Below are 18907 nucleotides of genomic sequence, written 5' to 3' on the forward strand. Positions count from 1 at the left end.
AAACTTCAGTCATAACATTAGCCATGTCTTGTAAAGTGATTTGTAATGGCCGCCCTGATGTACTTGGCGTTACAATATCACGCACCTCCTGAGCGGGAGATGCAGGTACTGACACGTGAGGCAAGTTAGTCGGCATAACTTCCCCCTCGTTGTCTGGTGAATGTTGCTTAACATGTACAGATTGACTTTTATTTAAAGTAGCATCAATGCAATTAGTACATAAATTTCTATTGGGCTCCACCTTGGCTTTTGAACATATTGCACAAAGAGTTTCCTCTGTGTCAGACATGTTTAAACAAACTAGCAATTAGACTAGCAAGCTTGGAAATACTTTTCAACTAAATTTACAAGCAATATGTAAAAACGTTACTGTGCCTTTAAGAAGCACACAAAAACTGTCACAGTTGAATAACAATGAACCGGATTAGTTATATAAACCAAATTTAGCAAAGGATTGCACACATTAGCAATGGATGATTAACCCTTAATGTCAGAAAAAAACGTATAACAATTGACAATATAAGCGTTTTTATCACAGTCAAGCACAGTCTCACAGGTCTGCTGTGAGTGATTACCCCCTCAAAACTAGTTTTGAAGACCCCTGAGCTTTGTGGAGACGTCCTGGATCATGCAGGGAGAAAAAAAGACAGACTGTGACTGAATTTCTGATGCGTAGTAAAAGCGCCAAAATAGGCCCCTCCCACTCACACTACAACAGTGAGGTAAGCTCAGTAAACTGTTTTAATTTAAAACGACAGCCACGTGGAAAATAAAGCCCAAAACAATTTTCACCAAGTACCTCAGATAATTAAACGATTTAACATGCCAGTAAACGTTTAAAATCTAATATATGAAATGTCATTAAAAAGCCTGCTGCTAGTCGCTCACACTGCAAGTTAGGCTAAAAGTTATATGCATACAGTATTTTCCCAGTGAAGTGCCATTCCCCAGAAATACTTAAGTGTTAACATATATACATGTCAGCCTGATACCAGTTGCTACTACTGCATTTAAGGCTGTACTTACATTATATCGGTATTAGCAGTATTTTCAAAGTCAATTCCATTCCTTAGAAAATAATATACTGCAACATACCTCTTTGCAGGTGAACCTGCCCGCTGTCCCCTGATCTGAAGTTACCTTACTCCTCAGAATGGCCGAGAACAGCAAACGGATCTTAGTTACGTCCGCTAAGATCATATACAAAAAACTCAGGTAGATTCTTCTTCAAATTCTGCCTGAGAAGGAAACACACTCCGGTGTCGTTTAAAATAACAAACCTTTGATTGAAGATATAAAAAACTAAGTTTAATCACCACAGTCCTCTCACACATCCTATCTATTAGTTGGGTGCAAGAGAATGACTGGGTGTGACGTAGAGGGGAGGAGCTATATAGCAGCTCTGCTTGGGTGATCCTCTTGCAATTCCTGTTGGGGAGGAGTTAATATCCCATAAGTAATGATGACCCGTGGACTGACTACACTTAACAGGAGAAATAGTCCAGTGTTCTTGATTCTCCGTGGGATGAGAAATAATAATATGTCAATAAGTGATATCCAAATATGAACTTTGTAAAGGTGTTGTCCAAATAAAAATATAAGGCAAATGTGGAAAAATATAGAAAAATCCAGAAAACCACAAAAAGAATAAAAATAAAAAGCAAATCCTCAAAAATCATGTTACGTGGGAGTGTGTGTTCACAAATGAAAAAAAAAAAATAGTTAGTGAATGATTAAACAAGGATGTGTTTAGGTGCTTGTAGTTCCGCGATTACACAGTTCCTGTATACTACAAGTTAAAAATATATTGGGACGATATGCATCAACCTAGAAAAAAAAACAAAAAAAAACCCAGAAGACAACATAGCGCAATAACGTTTTCAAATAGAGGTAATAGAAGAATTCGGCTTACCAATCAGTCTGTCAACGCGTTTCGGCCCGTGATAGGCCTTTATCAAGACTGGTTTTTAATTCTGAGTGTAAGCCTTTTATAGCCCAAACCCGGAAGTGTCCGACTCGGTCCATTTCCGGTTTGGGATTTCGTTATTAAGTATAACAGCAATATATCTAATATTTGAATTCATTCAGTTACATTTCTGATTTGCTGTAAAAGGTGGGATATGATCTTTAACAGAAGTGTCTTACTCGTTTGATCATTTTCTAATATCTCCATCTCTATTGTGACGTCACTTCCGGTCAAAGTTCTCAAACTTTTGAAGTTAAGTTGTAATCTAATTAAGGTTGACTTAAAAAAGATCGAATTGAGGTAACTTAGAAAGGATATATCTAAGTGGAGTTTTAAAATATAAAATTGTAAAATGGAGTCATAGTTCTTTAAAATAATTAGGGTAAATCGAATTCTATTTTGTCCGTTTTTATGGCCTTCTGATTGGTTGTGACGTCGCAATGGGCGTCTGGGGGTATCCGTATAACCAAAATAGTGAACTAATGATTTTAGCTCAATTTCCCTTTTAGTGTGTGAAATATACATATAAAAGGATTGTTTAAACTATATTGGATTCTAAAATGTGAGATCGATTTCATAAATACGAGGGTCTGTTTGCTGTAGCAGTGTATTTTACTATGGGAAAGGCCGTGGGTGTGCGTACATATTCTATCTCTGTTTGGAGGTGTATCATTTTTCATCTTTTTGATTGGTCTTCACATTATTATGGGCGTCTGAGAGTGAGACTGAATTGACCGGGGATTAGTTTTCCTTTCGGTCTGAATCATAAAAGTATAGGAGATGAATGTATAGAAACTTATGTCGCTTTGAATTTAAAGGTTCATGATGAGTGAGAATAAATTGCTTCGTGCGAAGATCTGTGTGCTATAGCTATATCTCTTTCAATATGATAGCGTTGCAAGTATATTCTGTGTTTGGCAGAGTGTCTAAGAATGTATTTAGTCTTTATTTCTCCTTCTATTCCTTTTTGATTCTGTTTGAATATCTCGATAGCGGGTATTTCCACTAAAAACACTGAATTGATATATTGCAGAGATTATCTATAGTAATTCATCTGTTTTCTATCTATGAGAACCATGAATGTGCTAATACTCTTTTTGTATGTTCAATGTATATCAGATAGCAGAGACTGGTCTCCTTTTGCGATCTCCCTATTATCGATTGGGGGAAATCAGTAACCGACTTTTGAAAAAAAATTTGGGGGTATTAATATCAAAGATATATTTTTCTGTTTGAAAAGGGCCTTAATGTACCCTGCATACCGGAATATCAAACAATTAGGAGCAATTGAATTTAGATATAAAAGTCTAACTATTAAGATCAGCTCCAATCAAAATAGTGAAAAAAACATTCGCTTAAATAGAGTTTCATATTTGATCCTCAACCGTTAGAACATTATTAGAAGTGTTTCGATACTTTTACATCATAAACTAATGCACTTTTAGCATTTATATATAAAAGAGAGCATTCTAAAGATCAATCAGAAAACCCCTCTGGTTAAGACGAGCCATATCTATAATAAAGACTACACCACCCTCTAAATACATTTGCAATCAGCTTAAATTCCCACTAAGCAAAGGAACCTGTAATCAATTCTATCCCAAACAAAAAGGATTCTGTTGCCGATAGATAAAATCTCAAACCGGCTAAACATAGAAAGACGTCATTTTATTATGACACATTATTAAATATATCTTTGATATTAATACCCCAAAAAAAATTTTCAAAAAAGTCGGTTACTGATTTCCCCCAATCGATAATAGGGAGATCGCAATAGGAGACCAGTCTCTGCTATCTGATATACATTGAACATACAAAACGAGTATTAGCACATTCATGGTTCTCATAGATTGAAAACAGATGAATTACTATAGATAATCTCTGCAATATATCAATTCAGTGTTTTTAGTGGAAATATCCGCTATCGAGATATTCAAACAGAATCAGAAAGGAATAGAAGGAGAAATAAAGACTAAATACATTCTTAGACACTCTGCCAAACACAGAATATACTTGCAACGCTATCATATTGAAAGCGATATAGCACACAGAACTTCGCACGAAGCAATTTAATCTCACTCATCGTGAACCTTTAAATTCAAAGCGACATAACAGTTTCTATACATTCATGTCCCATTGTGCATTTCCTATACTTTTATGATTCAGACCGAAAGGAAAACTAATCCCCGGTCAATTCAGTCTCACTCTCAGACGCCCATAATAATGTGAAGACCAATCAAAAAGATGAAAAATGATACACCTTCAAACACCTATCCAATCAGAGATAGAGTATGTACGCACACCCACGGCCTTTCTAGTAGTAAAAGACACTGCTACAGCAAACAGACCCTCGTATTTATGAAATCGATCTCACATTTTAGAATCCAATATAGTTTAAAACAATCCTTTATATGTATATTTCACACACTAAAAAAGGGAAATTGAGCTAAAATCATTAGCTCACTATTTTGGTTATACGGATACCCCCCAGACGCCCATTGTGACGTCAACCAATCAGAAGGCCATAAAAACGGACAAAATAGAATTCGATTTACCCTAATTATTTTAAAGAACTATGACTCAATTTTACAATTTTATATTTTAAAACTCCACTTAGATATATCCTTTCTAAGTTACCTCAATTCGATCTTTTTTAAGTCAACCTTAATTAGATTACAACTTAACTTCAAAAGTTTGAGAACTTTGACCGGAAGTGACGTCACAATAGAGATGGAGATATTAGAAAATGATCAAACGAGTAAGACACTTCTGTTAAAGATCATATCCCACCTTTTACAGCAAATCAGAAATGTAACTGAATTAATTCAAATATTAGATATATTGCTGTTATACTGAACGAAATCCCAAACCGGAAATGGACTGAGTCGGACACTTCCGGGTTTGGGCTATAAAAGGCTTACATGGGCCGAAAAGCGTTGACCGACTGATTGGTAAGCCGAATTCTTCAATTACCTCTATTTGAAAACGTTATTGCGCTATGTTGTCCTCTTTTTTTTTTCTAGGTTGATGCATATCATCCCAATATATTTTTAACTTGCAGTATACAGGAACTGTGTAATTGCGGAACTACAAGCACCTAAACACATCCTTGTTTAATCATTCACTAACTATTTTTTTCATTTGTGAACACACACTCCCACGTAACATGATTTTTGAGGATTTGCTTTTTATTTTTATTACTTTTTCTTTTTGTGGTTGTCTAGATTTTTCTATATTTTTCCACATTTGCCTTATATTTTTATTTGGACAACACCTTTACAAAGTTCATATTTGGATATCACTCATTGACACTTATTATTTCTCATCCCACGGAGAATCAAGAACACTGGACAATTGTTTGTGTAAGGTTTTTTTTTTTTGTGTATGGTTTTTTGTATACTTTTGTGGCGTATTCTTTTTGTACACCCGATATCACAATCACCAGAAGTGATTTACTTTGTTTATTTTCACTGATCTAAACTTGGTCACATCTCTACTAGTGTGTAACACTTTGGAAGGTTTATGCTCCTCAGTAACTACAATATATAGTGCCGCAAGTGCATTCCATCCACTGTTACAGCCTGTGTCTTTTCGTTTATGTTATCTTTTTTTTCCCCATGGATCCATGAGGTTTTTTTAAATGATTTTTAAGTTTCTTAATAACCCATAGGAGTTTACCATTGTACTTTACCACTCGAGTTTTAACCTTGTTTTTATCCTTTGTATTTTGATTCACTTGTTGTACTATTAAAGTCGATATATATCTTTACTGTACCATTACAGTTCATATTTATCTTCACTGTACCGTGTAAAGCCAATTCAATCTGAGAGTTTTAGAATAACCTCATTCAGTATAGTAGTTTATTTACCAGTTACTTGAGTGTTTAGTTAAAATCTCTCTACACTCTATTTACCCTTAGCCTCCGTCTGGAGGCGCCTGGGGGATAACCACTCCATAGGTAATTTGTATTGACTGTGTATTGTACTGTGCACTACGTATCCAGGTCTCTGTTCTGTCCTGTATTTAAGGATTGCTTCCTAGCTTCGTGTAAAATCACTGCCAAGTGGACCAAAGGAATTACCTGCCAGCATCATTCAGTTTCTACCCGTGTTCAATCAGCTGCTGCCGATACACTGAACTAAGGTTTGTCTACACACTCTCCACACGCCGTAGCGTGTGACGTCATCCAGCTCATTCACAAATTACATTCAGGCTGCAATCTGGGCCCAGCGCAACGGAACTCTGTACGGTATTGTACTTAACAAGGAACTTGCATCTCTGTATTATACACTTGACCGTCACAGCTTCGCTTTCTGTCTTCTGCTCCGCTTATACTAATTACTCAGTACAACCAGCTAACTCTCTCTCCGTATTTACGGTTTGCAAACGGACCTCCGCTATTACCGAGCTTAGCTCTGCACATAACAATTGTATCCTGAACTTTTCTGCATCGGTGTTGACCTCCACTCATAACATCTATATCCTGGACATTGCTACCTCTGTACTACGTCCTGCTTATAACAACTGTATGCTGGTCTCATTAATCTGATAAACATACTCCTGTTACAGTGGTTACTTACAAATGGTATTTACACCTATACATCACATTAACGTGTATAAAACTCCATACTGTTAAAGCTCCAACCTACATTCGGGGTTACAGTTCCCTCACCATCTATAGAGTGAGTTGATATAGTTATAACCACAAGAAGTGACTATACTCCTTAATTACACTATCATATTTTATATGTTTATACTTCTCCTTGACAATCACAACGTCACCCTCAGATTGATGAGCACAATTAGGGTATTACATTAACCTCAATACCCGAGGTTCGGTGTGAGACTGAGTGGTGACATACATATGTGTATAAGGTATTAATAGTAAAATCTTTCACATAACAAACCTGACATATTACCTAACCTAGGAAAAACATTTACCTTCATACATATATACATTCCTTTAATAGATGGATGTAACTGAACTCTCAGATCGGGTAGGGGCACTATCCCAAAATATGGACTTAATGTTACAAGGTCTTAGGGATTTACAGACGGAGAATCAGGAACTGTGCAAATACATCCGTGAACAAGCAACCATTAAGAACCCTGTTGTGGAATCACTACTTCCTGAGCCTCAGGTCTGCCCCCCAGAGAAATTCTCTGGTGATAGAACCCTCTTCAGAGATTTCAGGAACTCCTGTAATCTATACTTCTCACTGAAACTCTGTAGTTATCCTACTGAGAAAATAAAAAAAAGTCTTGACTGTGATTTCTTATCTACGAGGTGAAGCTAAGAGTTGGGCTACCGTTTACTATGAGAATAATGACCCCATAATCAACGGAATCCTTTTTCAATGCCATGACTATTGTACGAAGACCATGACAAACAGAATACTGCCGAAACCCTATCAGAAGTCTTAAACAGGGAAGGCGCCCTGTAGAGGAAAACATTGCGGAATTCAAAAGGTGGGGCCCAGACACACTCTGGAATACCCCAGCACTCAGAAATCAGTTCCGTATTGGTCTTTCAGATTCTATTAAGGACAAGCTAGCTCGTACAGAGATTCCTCTAGATTTAGAGACTCTAATGACCCTAACGATTTCCATCGATCGTCGTCTCAGAGGGAGAAAATATGAGAGGGGCATTACTGATTATTCCTCTAAAAGATCCTATTCCTCTACTCCATCACCACCAGTAAAACAGCAGGATGAACCCATTGATATTGCCTTTGTCAGAGGTCCTTTAAAACCAGAGGAAAAGGCACGTCGCAAGTTGAACAACCTCTGCTTATACTGTGCCGCCAAGGAGCACGGTTTCAAGGAGTGCCCTGCATTAAACAAAACCAGGAAGGGCAAGACAGACCACTCTCACTCCATAATAACACTGTTACACACAACCCTTCTCACTTTACCCATTCTGTTTCCCTACAGTGGGACCTTCAACCAGTTACCACCCAGGTCGTGATTGACTCCAGTGCTACTAGCAACTTCATGGACATTACGTTTGTTCACAAATATCACATACCACAATGCACTGGCAATTCGTTTAGTTGATGGTGCTTTGATAAAATCCGGTCCCATCGCACCATACTGTCGCCTTAAGCCTAACTTTCCCTTCAGGTCATACGAGTCTTGTGTATTCGAGGTTATACATTCACCTCCATTTCAAGTCATCTTGAGTTTAAGTTGGTTGAAATAACATCAACCACATATACATTGGTCTATGGGATCTATCTGCTTTGACTCACATTACCGTAAGACAAACTGCTTACCTACTCACTCTCTCTTGCAGATTACCGAACAGAGTTTACCACCTGTTTATTCTGACTTTAGCAACGTTATTGATAAAAAAAAAAAAAAAAAAAAGGCTCAATCTCTAACCCCACACAGAACTTTCGACTGCCCCATAGATTTGATACCTGGCTCAAAGATCCTTACGGACATATTTACCCTGTCTGAGCCTGAACTTGTTCATCTCAAAGAATACCTAAAAGAGAATCTAGCAAAAGGATTCATTCGTTCATCCACTTCACTGGCAGGTGCAGGTATTTTCTTTGTGAGGAACAAGGACAACAGTCTCAGACTAATAATAGTCTACAGGGAGCTAAATAAATGTACCATCAAGAACAGGTATCCCCTACCTCTTATCCCAGAGTTGACAGAACGACTCCAGGGCGCACGGCTTTACACCAAGCTCGACTTGAGAGGTGTAACTTGATAAGAATTAGAAAAGGGGATGAGTGGTTGACGGCTTTCTGTACCCAATACAGGCTATACGAATATAAGGTTATGCCTTTTGGCCTTTGCAACGCCCCTGCCACTTTCCAGTATTTTATAAATGATCTGTTTACCGACCTCCTTGACTCCTGTATCGTGATTTATTTAGACGATATCCTCGTGTACTCAGACACTTTGGAAAATCATATAACACACGTTAGGACTGTTCTCTCAAGACTTTAGACAAAACCACTTATACGCCAAGGCCGAAAAATGAATATCTTTCATACCAACTCTATATCCCTCCTTGGGTACCATCTCTCTCCTTCGGGTATCTGAATGGAGAATAACAAGATTGATGCCATCACAAGGTGGCCTGTACCCACTACCAAAAAGGATGTTCAAAAGTTTTTGGGCTTTTTGAACTTTTATAGAAAATTCATACAGAATTTCTCATCCTTAGTAAAACTGCTCACCCTTCTCACTTGAAAACATACCAAGTTCCATTGGACTTCTGAAGCCGATACTTCTTTTAATCTGCTAAAAGACAGATTTATCACTGCCCCAATTCTATAGTTCCCAGATCCTAACAAATATTATTACTTGGAAGTGGACGCCTCCGATTTTGCCATTGGTGCAATACTGTCCCAAAAGAAGACAACCGAAGATCCTATGCACCCTGTTGCCTATTACTCTTGAACAATGAATCCAGTCGAGATTAACTATCCGATAGGTGAAAAGGAGCTCCTTGCAATAAAAGGCATCACTTGTTTTTTGGAGACATCTCCTGGAAGGAGACAAGTACCAAATCATTGTTTACACGGATCATAGGAACCTACAGTTCCTTAAAACTAACAAAACATTATCTGCACGCCAAGTGCGTTGGAATCTATTTTTCACCAGATTCGATTTTATCATCACTTATCGTCCTGCTTCGAAAAACGCCAAGGCGGACGCCTTGTCCAGGTACGGTACCAAACCTGATTATGCACCAAAACTCGAAAGTATCCTACCTCCACACTGAATAATTTGTCTCACGGTTGATAAAACAACCTTATTCAAAAACCACCTACTGGTTGATCCTATGAACAAAGATCCTAGATTACATAAGGACTCCAACGGGTTACTATACCATGGACAAAAAAAAAAAAAAAAAAAAAAAAAAAAAAAAAATCTACGTCCCTGGCTCAGTGAGAAATGACATACTCTGTACTGCTCATGAGACGCCCCTCTCAGGCCATCCTGGGATCCGTAAAACACTCCACCTCATACAGATGGATTTCTGGTGGCCAGGATTAGTACAGAGTGTTAAACACTACATCCAAACTTGTGCTATATGTACGAAATGTAAACCTTCCCATCAACACCCATACAGGTACCTACTCTCTCTTCCAGTCGCCGATAGACCTTGGCGACACATTGCAATGGATTTTATAGTAGAACTCCCGTCATTTTAAACTACAATGCTATGTTAGTGATCGTAGACCGTTTCTCTAAGATGGCACATTTCATACCCTTACGGGGTCTCCCTACCGCTGCTGAAACAGCAGACCTATTCTTGAGGCATATAGTACGCTTGCATGGCCTCCCAGCCTCTATCACAACAGATAGGGGTTCACAATTCACTACCAGATTCTGGACTCAACTCTGTAAAACATTTAACATACACAGAAACTTAAGTTCCGCTTACGATCCACAAACGGACAGAGAGGACGAACCAAACACTAGAGCAGTATTTGTGTTGCTACTGCACTTAACAGGATAACTGGTCCTCACTGCTACCCACTGTAGAATTTTCTTTCAATAACACAGTTAACTCATCCACTAAGTTGACACCCTTTTACGGTTTCCACCCTTCCTACCACTTATTCCAGAAAGACAAGAGCCTCTCACCCTTGGTGAATGACACCGTCAATTCTCTCGCCCAAGCTTTTACTATGCTCAAGGATACTCTTACAACAGCCCAGGAGAAACAAAAACACTACTATGACTTAAGGACAAAACCTCCCGATTACAAGCTTGGCGATTCTGTCTGGTTATCCACCAAACATCTTTGACTGCAAATACCCAGCAAAAAATTGGGCGGTCAATTCATTGGCCCCTTCAAAATAATCAGTTAACTCGAATGGGCGCTGATAAATTAAACTGTAAGGCCGGCTGCTTGACGGTGTATAGTTTCTGCTGTATAAGCTCCTCAGATGAACTGCTAGGTAAATTCAGATCAGCATGCTCACTGATGTCAGTGGAGAGTCTCAAACATTGTTAGATATTCAGGGAGATTTTATATAATATACAGTATTTCTCAAACAAAAATTCATAATTTTCACCATTACATACTGAAAATATATCCAAACTAGAAGAGTTTTGAGTTTTGGAATATTTGCAACTGTAAAATTGGACAGTTTGGAGAGGAGATGTAAACATCTCCAGTCATTTAGGCAATATTTACATGATATAATGCAGCGTATACCGGTAACCTAAATGTAGTTTTATATCATTTGTAATACTTTCATATACATAGTACTCTCAGAAAGATAGTACTGTACTGTAATGGTTGTGTTTTTTATTTTTTATAAAGAACACAAAAACCAAACCAAAGGCAGAGAAGAGTGCAACATATATAGATATACATACATATATTTTATTTATTTTTTCCCCAAACATTTAATGGCTTATGCCAATGTTTCTATTGGCCAAGTGTAATGTTACCTTCCATATTTGCCTCTCCCAGGTTTAACCATCAAGGTAAAAACAAACTCTCCTCTCCTTACTATGAGCTCCTTTTTAGTATTTAAGTCCCAGACTCATAAAAAGTATTTTTTCTCCCCCCCGACAAACATATGATATAGCTTACAGCTGTTGACCATCAAATGACATACTCTTTATCGAGCCAATATAATATTCTCACTTACATCTCCATCACCTCCTAGTAATATATTCAACATAGACCCATAACAGGACGACAAAAAAAAACAAAAAACAAAAAACACATCTACTGCTAAGCTAACCCGATTAGTCATCAAGGGGGCAAATAAACTAGACAACCTGTTAGCAATCATATACCAACAACAATCTATTCCACAAGCACAGCATAAGTGTAATGTAAGAAACATATTATATAGAATATATACAGATTTTTAGTCCTGTTATCTTTAATAAATAGGTAAAAAGGTAATAGATACACTGATTGCATAGAATTGCAAATATAAATGGCTTGAGTTATACCGCTATATACTATGCTCCATTATCTGATCAATGTCTGTTTTTAGACACGCCACATCCAGTAACCAAGGCAACGGCCGGGCCTGCGCAGTGGTGCGGCCATGACGCTGAGGTACTTCCGGTTCACGGCATAGGTGTTTGGTGATGGGGTATAAAGAGAAAGGTATGTGTTGTGTTATTTTTTATGGTTTGAAGACGGGGATAACCTCCTCGAAACGTCACTATCTTCAAATAAATTGAAAAATGATATTTTTGAAGACCCGTGAGTGCTTTCTGTTTGTGTGCTGTGTGAGAGAGGATATAGATATCTATATATTTACAGGGAACACAGTTCCTCATAGACCGCTGCGTAAAGGCAATTTTCAGTGCCGTTTTTTTTCCTAACACCCGTCAACTTTTACCCCTAAAAACTGCTTTGTATAGTTCTATTCAGAACTATATAATTTGCAAGACAAATCCCCCTTTGAAGTTTTTGTTAATGAATGTAAGAAATATATCCAAGATACAGATCTTCCATCTCTTTCTATAGAAATGAAAAATATGCTAGATCAACCTATAACTATTGAAGAAGTAGCAGATACTATTACAAATCAAAAAATGGGGAAAAGTCCTGGCCCAGATGGCTTAACGGCAAAATACTACAATATTTTTCAGAAAATACTTACCCCGCATCTACTTAAGGTCTTTCAACAAATAGACATAGGTAAACCTTTTCCTCCAAATATGCTAGAAGCTAGAATAGCTGTTATTCCAAAACAGGGGAAATCATTGGATTCCCCAAGCGACTACAGACCGATTTCCCTATTAAATTTAGATATAAAGATATATGGGAAAATTTTAGCAAAAAGAAAAATTAATGTATTACTTCAACTTATCCATCTTAATCAAGTGGGCTTTATCCCGGGAAGGGAAGCGAGGGATAATACAAATAAAGTTATACAGATCTTAGAATATGTGAAAAAAGAAGGTATCCCAAATGTTATCTTAGCAATGGACGCTGAAAAAGCCTTTGATCGGCTAAATTGGCAATTCTTGCGTCTTTCTATAAATATTTTACTAAAACCAAATTGATATAAAGTAAGAATTTTCTCCCTATATAACGCACCTTATGCAACTGTCAAATTTAACAATTCAATATCAACACCGTTTAATATAAGTAATGGTACAAGACAGGGGTGCCCATTATCACCCATATTATTTGCAATTGAAGTGATGGCATCTAAAATTAGGAAAAATTAAAATATATGGCATTAAGATAGGGGATATCAATTTTAAAATCTCACTTTATGCAGATGATGTTCTTTTTACATTATCTGATCCAGCCAAATCCATTCCTGCAGTTTTAACTGCTCTCACAGAATATGGTAAATATTCTAACTTTTCCATAAATCATTTGAAATCAGAACTTTTGAGTTGTGGACTAGATAAAGTAAACCTTCAATTAATCACCCAAAATACTAATTTGAAAATAACTTCGAATACTATTAAACATCTGGGAATTACTATAGCGAATAATCAAAATGATCTAGTTAAATTAAATTACGAAAAGTTATATCTGGAAACCCAGACGGAAATAAACAGATGGAAAAAGATTGCTCTCTTGGCTAGGGAGAATTCAAGCAGTAAAAATGAATATTTTACCAAGATTATTATACTTATTTCAGACATTGCCAATCCCTTTATCTACTAATTATATTAATAAGTTTCAATCTCTACTAAATAGATATATTTGGCGCGGAATTACCCCAAGAATATCTAAAATAACTCTGTATTTATCAAAGGATAAAGGGGGGCTGGGAGTACCTTGCTTATTAACCCTTTAAGGACACAGCTTTCAGTTTGCTCAATTGTTTTATGACGGAAAAATTCCGTCATATGTCCTTAAGAGGTTAAAATATAGGAGAGCAGCAATACTACAGAGAATAGTGGATTGGAGTAAAAATTTTAAACTGAAAGAATGGGTACAACTAGAGCATAACTTAATACAAGTTAGACAATTAGGGAGTAATTGCTGGTTACCAATAAAAACATGGCCAAAAAATATGCAAGTGTATCCAATTCTTAAAGAGTTGATACAAACATGGGAAACCATCCTAAAATTAAAAAATCCAATTTCAACAATACCCTCTCCACTCACATTGATCATATTAGACAAATCCTTACCATTTTGTAAATATGGAGGAGAAATTAGTACACTAACATTAGAGGATTCATTACCATTTTATACTTTTATGAATGGAAACATTCTAAAATTAAAAGTAGAACTAATTAATAGCGGGTGATGATATTTAATTCTTGGTTTAGGTATCTTCAGCTTAAATCTTTCTTTGATATTTACTTAAGAAAACTAGACAAAGGCTTCCTTTTGAAGTATTATGTTCAGGGAAAACATCAACAAAAAGGTATACTATCACTTATTTATAAAACAATAATGATATCTACAACTTTAGATTTACCATCTTATACTAAGGCATGGTCCCGAGAGTTTACAATACCACCCACAAGAAAAGAATGGAATATAATTTTCCAACGGCATACTAAAGCTTCAATATCATCTATATACAAGAAACAAATTATAAATTTTTAATGAGGTGGTATTTAACTCCTAAAAGGATTAAAGCTATATTCCCTAACTCCTCAGATCAATGCTGGAGAGAATGTGGAGAAATGGGTACAATGTTACATTTATGGTGGCTATGCCCAATCATTTTTAATTATTGGTCGTTAATAACTGAGATATAGATTATTAAAAATAAAATTGGCTTTAGATCCAATAACCATTTTGGTATTTAAGCCAATACCAAAACTATCAACATTACATGGTAAAGCACTGTACATCCTCCTGAATAGTGCCAAACAGACTATACCTAGACTTTGGAAGCAGAAAAAAGCTCCGACAATAACAGAATGGAAGTCACAAATACAATACTCAGTATCAATGGAAAAACTTCATTATCAACTGATGAATCAGATGGATCTATACTATGATATAGTGAATATTTTACAAATAAATATATAGGAAGATTTATATGGTATGAATCTAAGAAGGGAATGAAATAGGAAGAGAAGGGTTTGGGATTCTGCATTGCTGAAGATATATTATTTTAAGCTAAATTTGGTTAGACGAGTTTAGGAAAAAATAAGAAAAAAGAAAGTAAAATCAATATATAATGAACAGAGAGATTTAGAGTTCTTTAATTTTGAGCTTTATGTATACACTATGAATTGTTGGTAAACATGAATTATTTTTGTTAAGTAGAAATTATCAGACGACGACAACAGAAGTTATGGAAATCTACAAAAACTTTTATCTAAGGATAGAGGAAATTACCTGATGGAAATCTGAGTTAATTTTGATAGATTATCATGTTTTGTGTTATTTAGCTGTATGTTAAAGTGTTGAATAAAGCTTTTTTGAAAAAAAAAAAAAAAAACTTCTTTTTGCTGGGGGGTTTATTTATTTAAAAAAAAAAAAAAAAAAAAAAAAAAAAGCATATTGTAATGGCTAGTTATTTACAGTGTGCCCCGTAAACGGGAAAAATTAGCGCTCCCTTTATAATCTGGCCCTTCATGTATTTTTTTTTTTTTTTTATGCTTTACAGGTACACTTTGCAATTTTGTTGGGCAACTTTATTTTGTCTACCTGTAAATGCAATTTTATTTTGAATGTCCTAAAAAAAAAAAAAAAAAAAAAAAAAAAAAAAAAAAAAAAAGGGTTTTCCTTATTGTCAACCTTTTAACGCCGTTATAATTACACTGGGCTTTAGAGCAGTTATGACGGAATAGAACGTCATAGCCAACGGCTGTCTTGAAGCCTTCTGCACTTCCTGGATTTGATCGCGGTCTGGAGAGCGTTCCTAGGGTTATAGGGACGCCCCCCAGACCCGATCCAATAATTGAAATCTCGCGATCGTGGTGATTTCAATTTGTCTACATCAGAACAGTTGTTCTGATGTAGACATTTTAACCCTGGCAGGAAAGGGTTAAAGGAGCATTCCCTGTCCTGTGCATGTGGGCTGAAAATGTGTGTAGCCTGAAATTTTCCTCCAGGTCTGCCGTATTATCTATCAATATTTTCCTCCTTAAAGATCTCAATCTTTTTCTTGCAAAGCTAAAAAGATTGTGTCAAAATATGCAAAACACACATATTACCCTAATGGAAAAAACACATGTATACGAAAATAGGGTGATTGCAAGGACTCTTATACTAAAAACATTTAATCTGATCTGTAATTGGTGTAGGATTTATTCTTAAACTGCACTTCCTGTTAACTTTGCTCTTCCTAGGAACATTTCCCTTTCTAGTGAGCTCCACTACATTTTATGGGTAAGATCTTAAGATACTCGCAGGGGCCCAGAACCCCCCCCCCCCCATTTTTTTTTCTAAGATAAGTTCCATGAGGACTGACTCTGAAAGCGTCAGTGTGGTTTTTCACATCTTGTCCAGCAACATTTTTTTCATTAACTTATTTAAAGAGAAAGAAAAATTATTGTAGTTACACAGGGCCTTACATTTGAAACAGCTTTTGCATACTTTTATTATATATATATATATAATATTATATATATATAGATATATATATTTATATATATATATATATATATATATATATATATATTTATATATATATATATATTTACTATATTATATATATATATATATATATATATATTTATATAGAATAAGTTTAACAGCTGCTCTTGGGGGGGGGGGAAAAAGTCCCTTCAACTTTTACCTACAGTTTCTGAATATATTGCCCCTATTGCCAGTTGATGTAGAGATGTGTAGACAGATATGGAAGTCATATGGGGCCCTTTACATCATATCATCTTTTGGATTTTGGGTACAATTAAATGGGGTAATTCCAGATATAATAAGACTTCAAAGCACTAAAAAGGTGTTCACCATTATTTACTATCTAGGTTATCAAGATCCAAGTGACATCAGGTCACTTACCCGAAATGCAGTGAGCTCAACCTTGTCATGATCATTCTTCGCACAACTCTGGGATGAGCGAAAGATGGGAGATCTGGGTGGCTGCCCCCAACCAAACTGGAAGATGATGATGAAAGGGATGAAGTAAAACTAGACCCACCCATTCTGGTGTGGGTCACTGTGCAGCCCAGGCAAGGATTGAAAATGAATGGGAAAGGACAGGACCACACTCAGTGTGCCTGGGGAGTTGAAACAGAAGAGGAATTAAACAAATGCATGACAAAACAGGAAACTAAGTAGGTTGTTCTAATTACAGCATTCTCCCCAGATCTATTTCATGGGCAAAGCCACCTGGCTTTTTTCTGACTACCTGACAAAATTTAAGCCAATATTAAGCAAAAATGTTGTATTACTACAGGTTTTCAATGTTTATTACACAATTTATCATTAAATCCATTCATATTAAATGATGCAATTAATTTGTGCTTTAGATAGATTAAACATTACCTCTCCGTGGTTACCTTTCTATATTAAAGCATCTGCCCTCTTTATCTCAGTGCCATTTACAGACCTTGCATTTTAGCTAATTGGTGCCATCTCCAAAATAACTCCACAGGAGTGAGCAGTGTTATCTGACACACATGAACTAGCACTGTCTGGCTGTGAAAAGCTAATAAAATGCAATGAGATTAGAAGAGGCCTGCAAGGGCTTAGAAAACAGGGAGGAATTTAGAGGTTTAAAAAAAGGTTACAATGTTGGTTGTGCAAAGCTGGGGACTGGGTAAGGAGCAAGGGGAAAGGAGTTCTCTTTTTTAAAACTTTTTTTTTTTTTTTAAATAAAGCTATTTAATAAGAGTTTAGTAAAAAGATACTAAACCCAAAATGTATTCTCTTCATGATTAAGAGAGCAAATTTTAAGCAACTTTCTAATTTACCTCCTATTATCATTTTTTCTTCCATTCTTTTTGCTCATCTTTATTTGAAAAAGCAGAATTTAAGCTATGGAAACCGGACCATTTTTTGTTCAGTACCCTGGATAGCGCTTCGCTTATCGGTGGCTACATTTAGTACCAAAAACTGGGCCAGCAACTAAGCTTAGATTCCTGCTTTTCAAATAAAGATAGCCAAAAGAACAAAAGAAAAATTGATAATAGGAGTAAATTAGAAAGTGCTTAAAATTGCCTGCTCTGAGTCATGAAAAAAAAAAAAAAAGAAATATATAACCAATTCAGTAATGCTCTGATATAACTGGAAAAATAAGTTATTATTCTGAAAATGAAAACACGATTCAGAAATGGGATTTTAAAAAAAATAAAAAAAAAAAAAAAAAAAAAAGAGCTTTCTTACTGACTAGTGATTCCAAATGAAATCCACCCAGTTTAACCAATAATAAATATCAAATCAAATGTTCAACATATTACAAAGTATTATACTACCCCCACCCCCAGTTAATTCTTAATGCCATTCATCTGGCAACATTTTCTGTTGAGAACACTTGTAATTCATTTTGTAATCTATTTTAGAAGGATATAGAGTGCATTTCCATTGCAAAAACCTAATATTCACTGGGGATATAGTGATATATATATTTTGTACTTCACACTAATTGTACATTACCCTTTAAAAAACTAAATTAACTTTCAGGATTCAGATAGGGCATGTAAATTTAAACAACTTTCTAATTTACTTTTATCATCAAATTTGCTTGTTCTCTTGGTATGCTTAGATGAAAGCTAAACTAGGTAGGGCTCATATGCTAATTTTTTAAAACCCTTGAAGGGCCGCCTCTTATCTGAATGCATTTTACAGTTTAACAGCTAGAGAGCATTAGTTTATAAGTTTCATATAAATAACATTGTGCTCACACACACGTCGAGTTATTTAAGAGTCAGCACTAATTGCCTGAAATAGCAAGTCTGTCAAAGGATTTAAATAAGGAGGCAAAGTCTGCAGAAGCTTAGATACAAAGTAAATCTGTTATTCAGAGGTAAAAACATAATTTTAGTAAGAACTTACCCTGATAAATGTATTTCTTCTTTCATATTGGAAAGAATCTATGAGC

The 18907-nt window shown here is 35.9% G+C and overlaps 1 protein-coding gene across 1 annotated transcript in view; it reads right to left on the reverse strand.

The window, feature by feature from the left end:
* MFSD12 (major facilitator superfamily domain containing 12) overlaps window positions 1–18907 on the reverse strand; it is a 170238-nt gene that overhangs the window by 136385 nt on the left and 14946 nt on the right. The window contains 6 exon segments of the mRNA XM_053703117.1: window positions 16853–16908; window positions 16910–16951; window positions 16954–16992; window positions 16994–17017; window positions 17019–17060; window positions 17062–17084. Coding sequence (XP_053559092.1) covers window positions 16853–16908; window positions 16910–16951; window positions 16954–16992; window positions 16994–17017; window positions 17019–17060; window positions 17062–17084 — 226 coding nt within the window.

This window comes from Bombina bombina, chromosome 2 (assembly GCF_027579735.1).
Source record: "Bombina bombina isolate aBomBom1 chromosome 2, aBomBom1.pri, whole genome shotgun sequence".
NCBI lineage: Eukaryota > Metazoa > Chordata > Amphibia > Anura > Bombinatoridae > Bombina > Bombina bombina.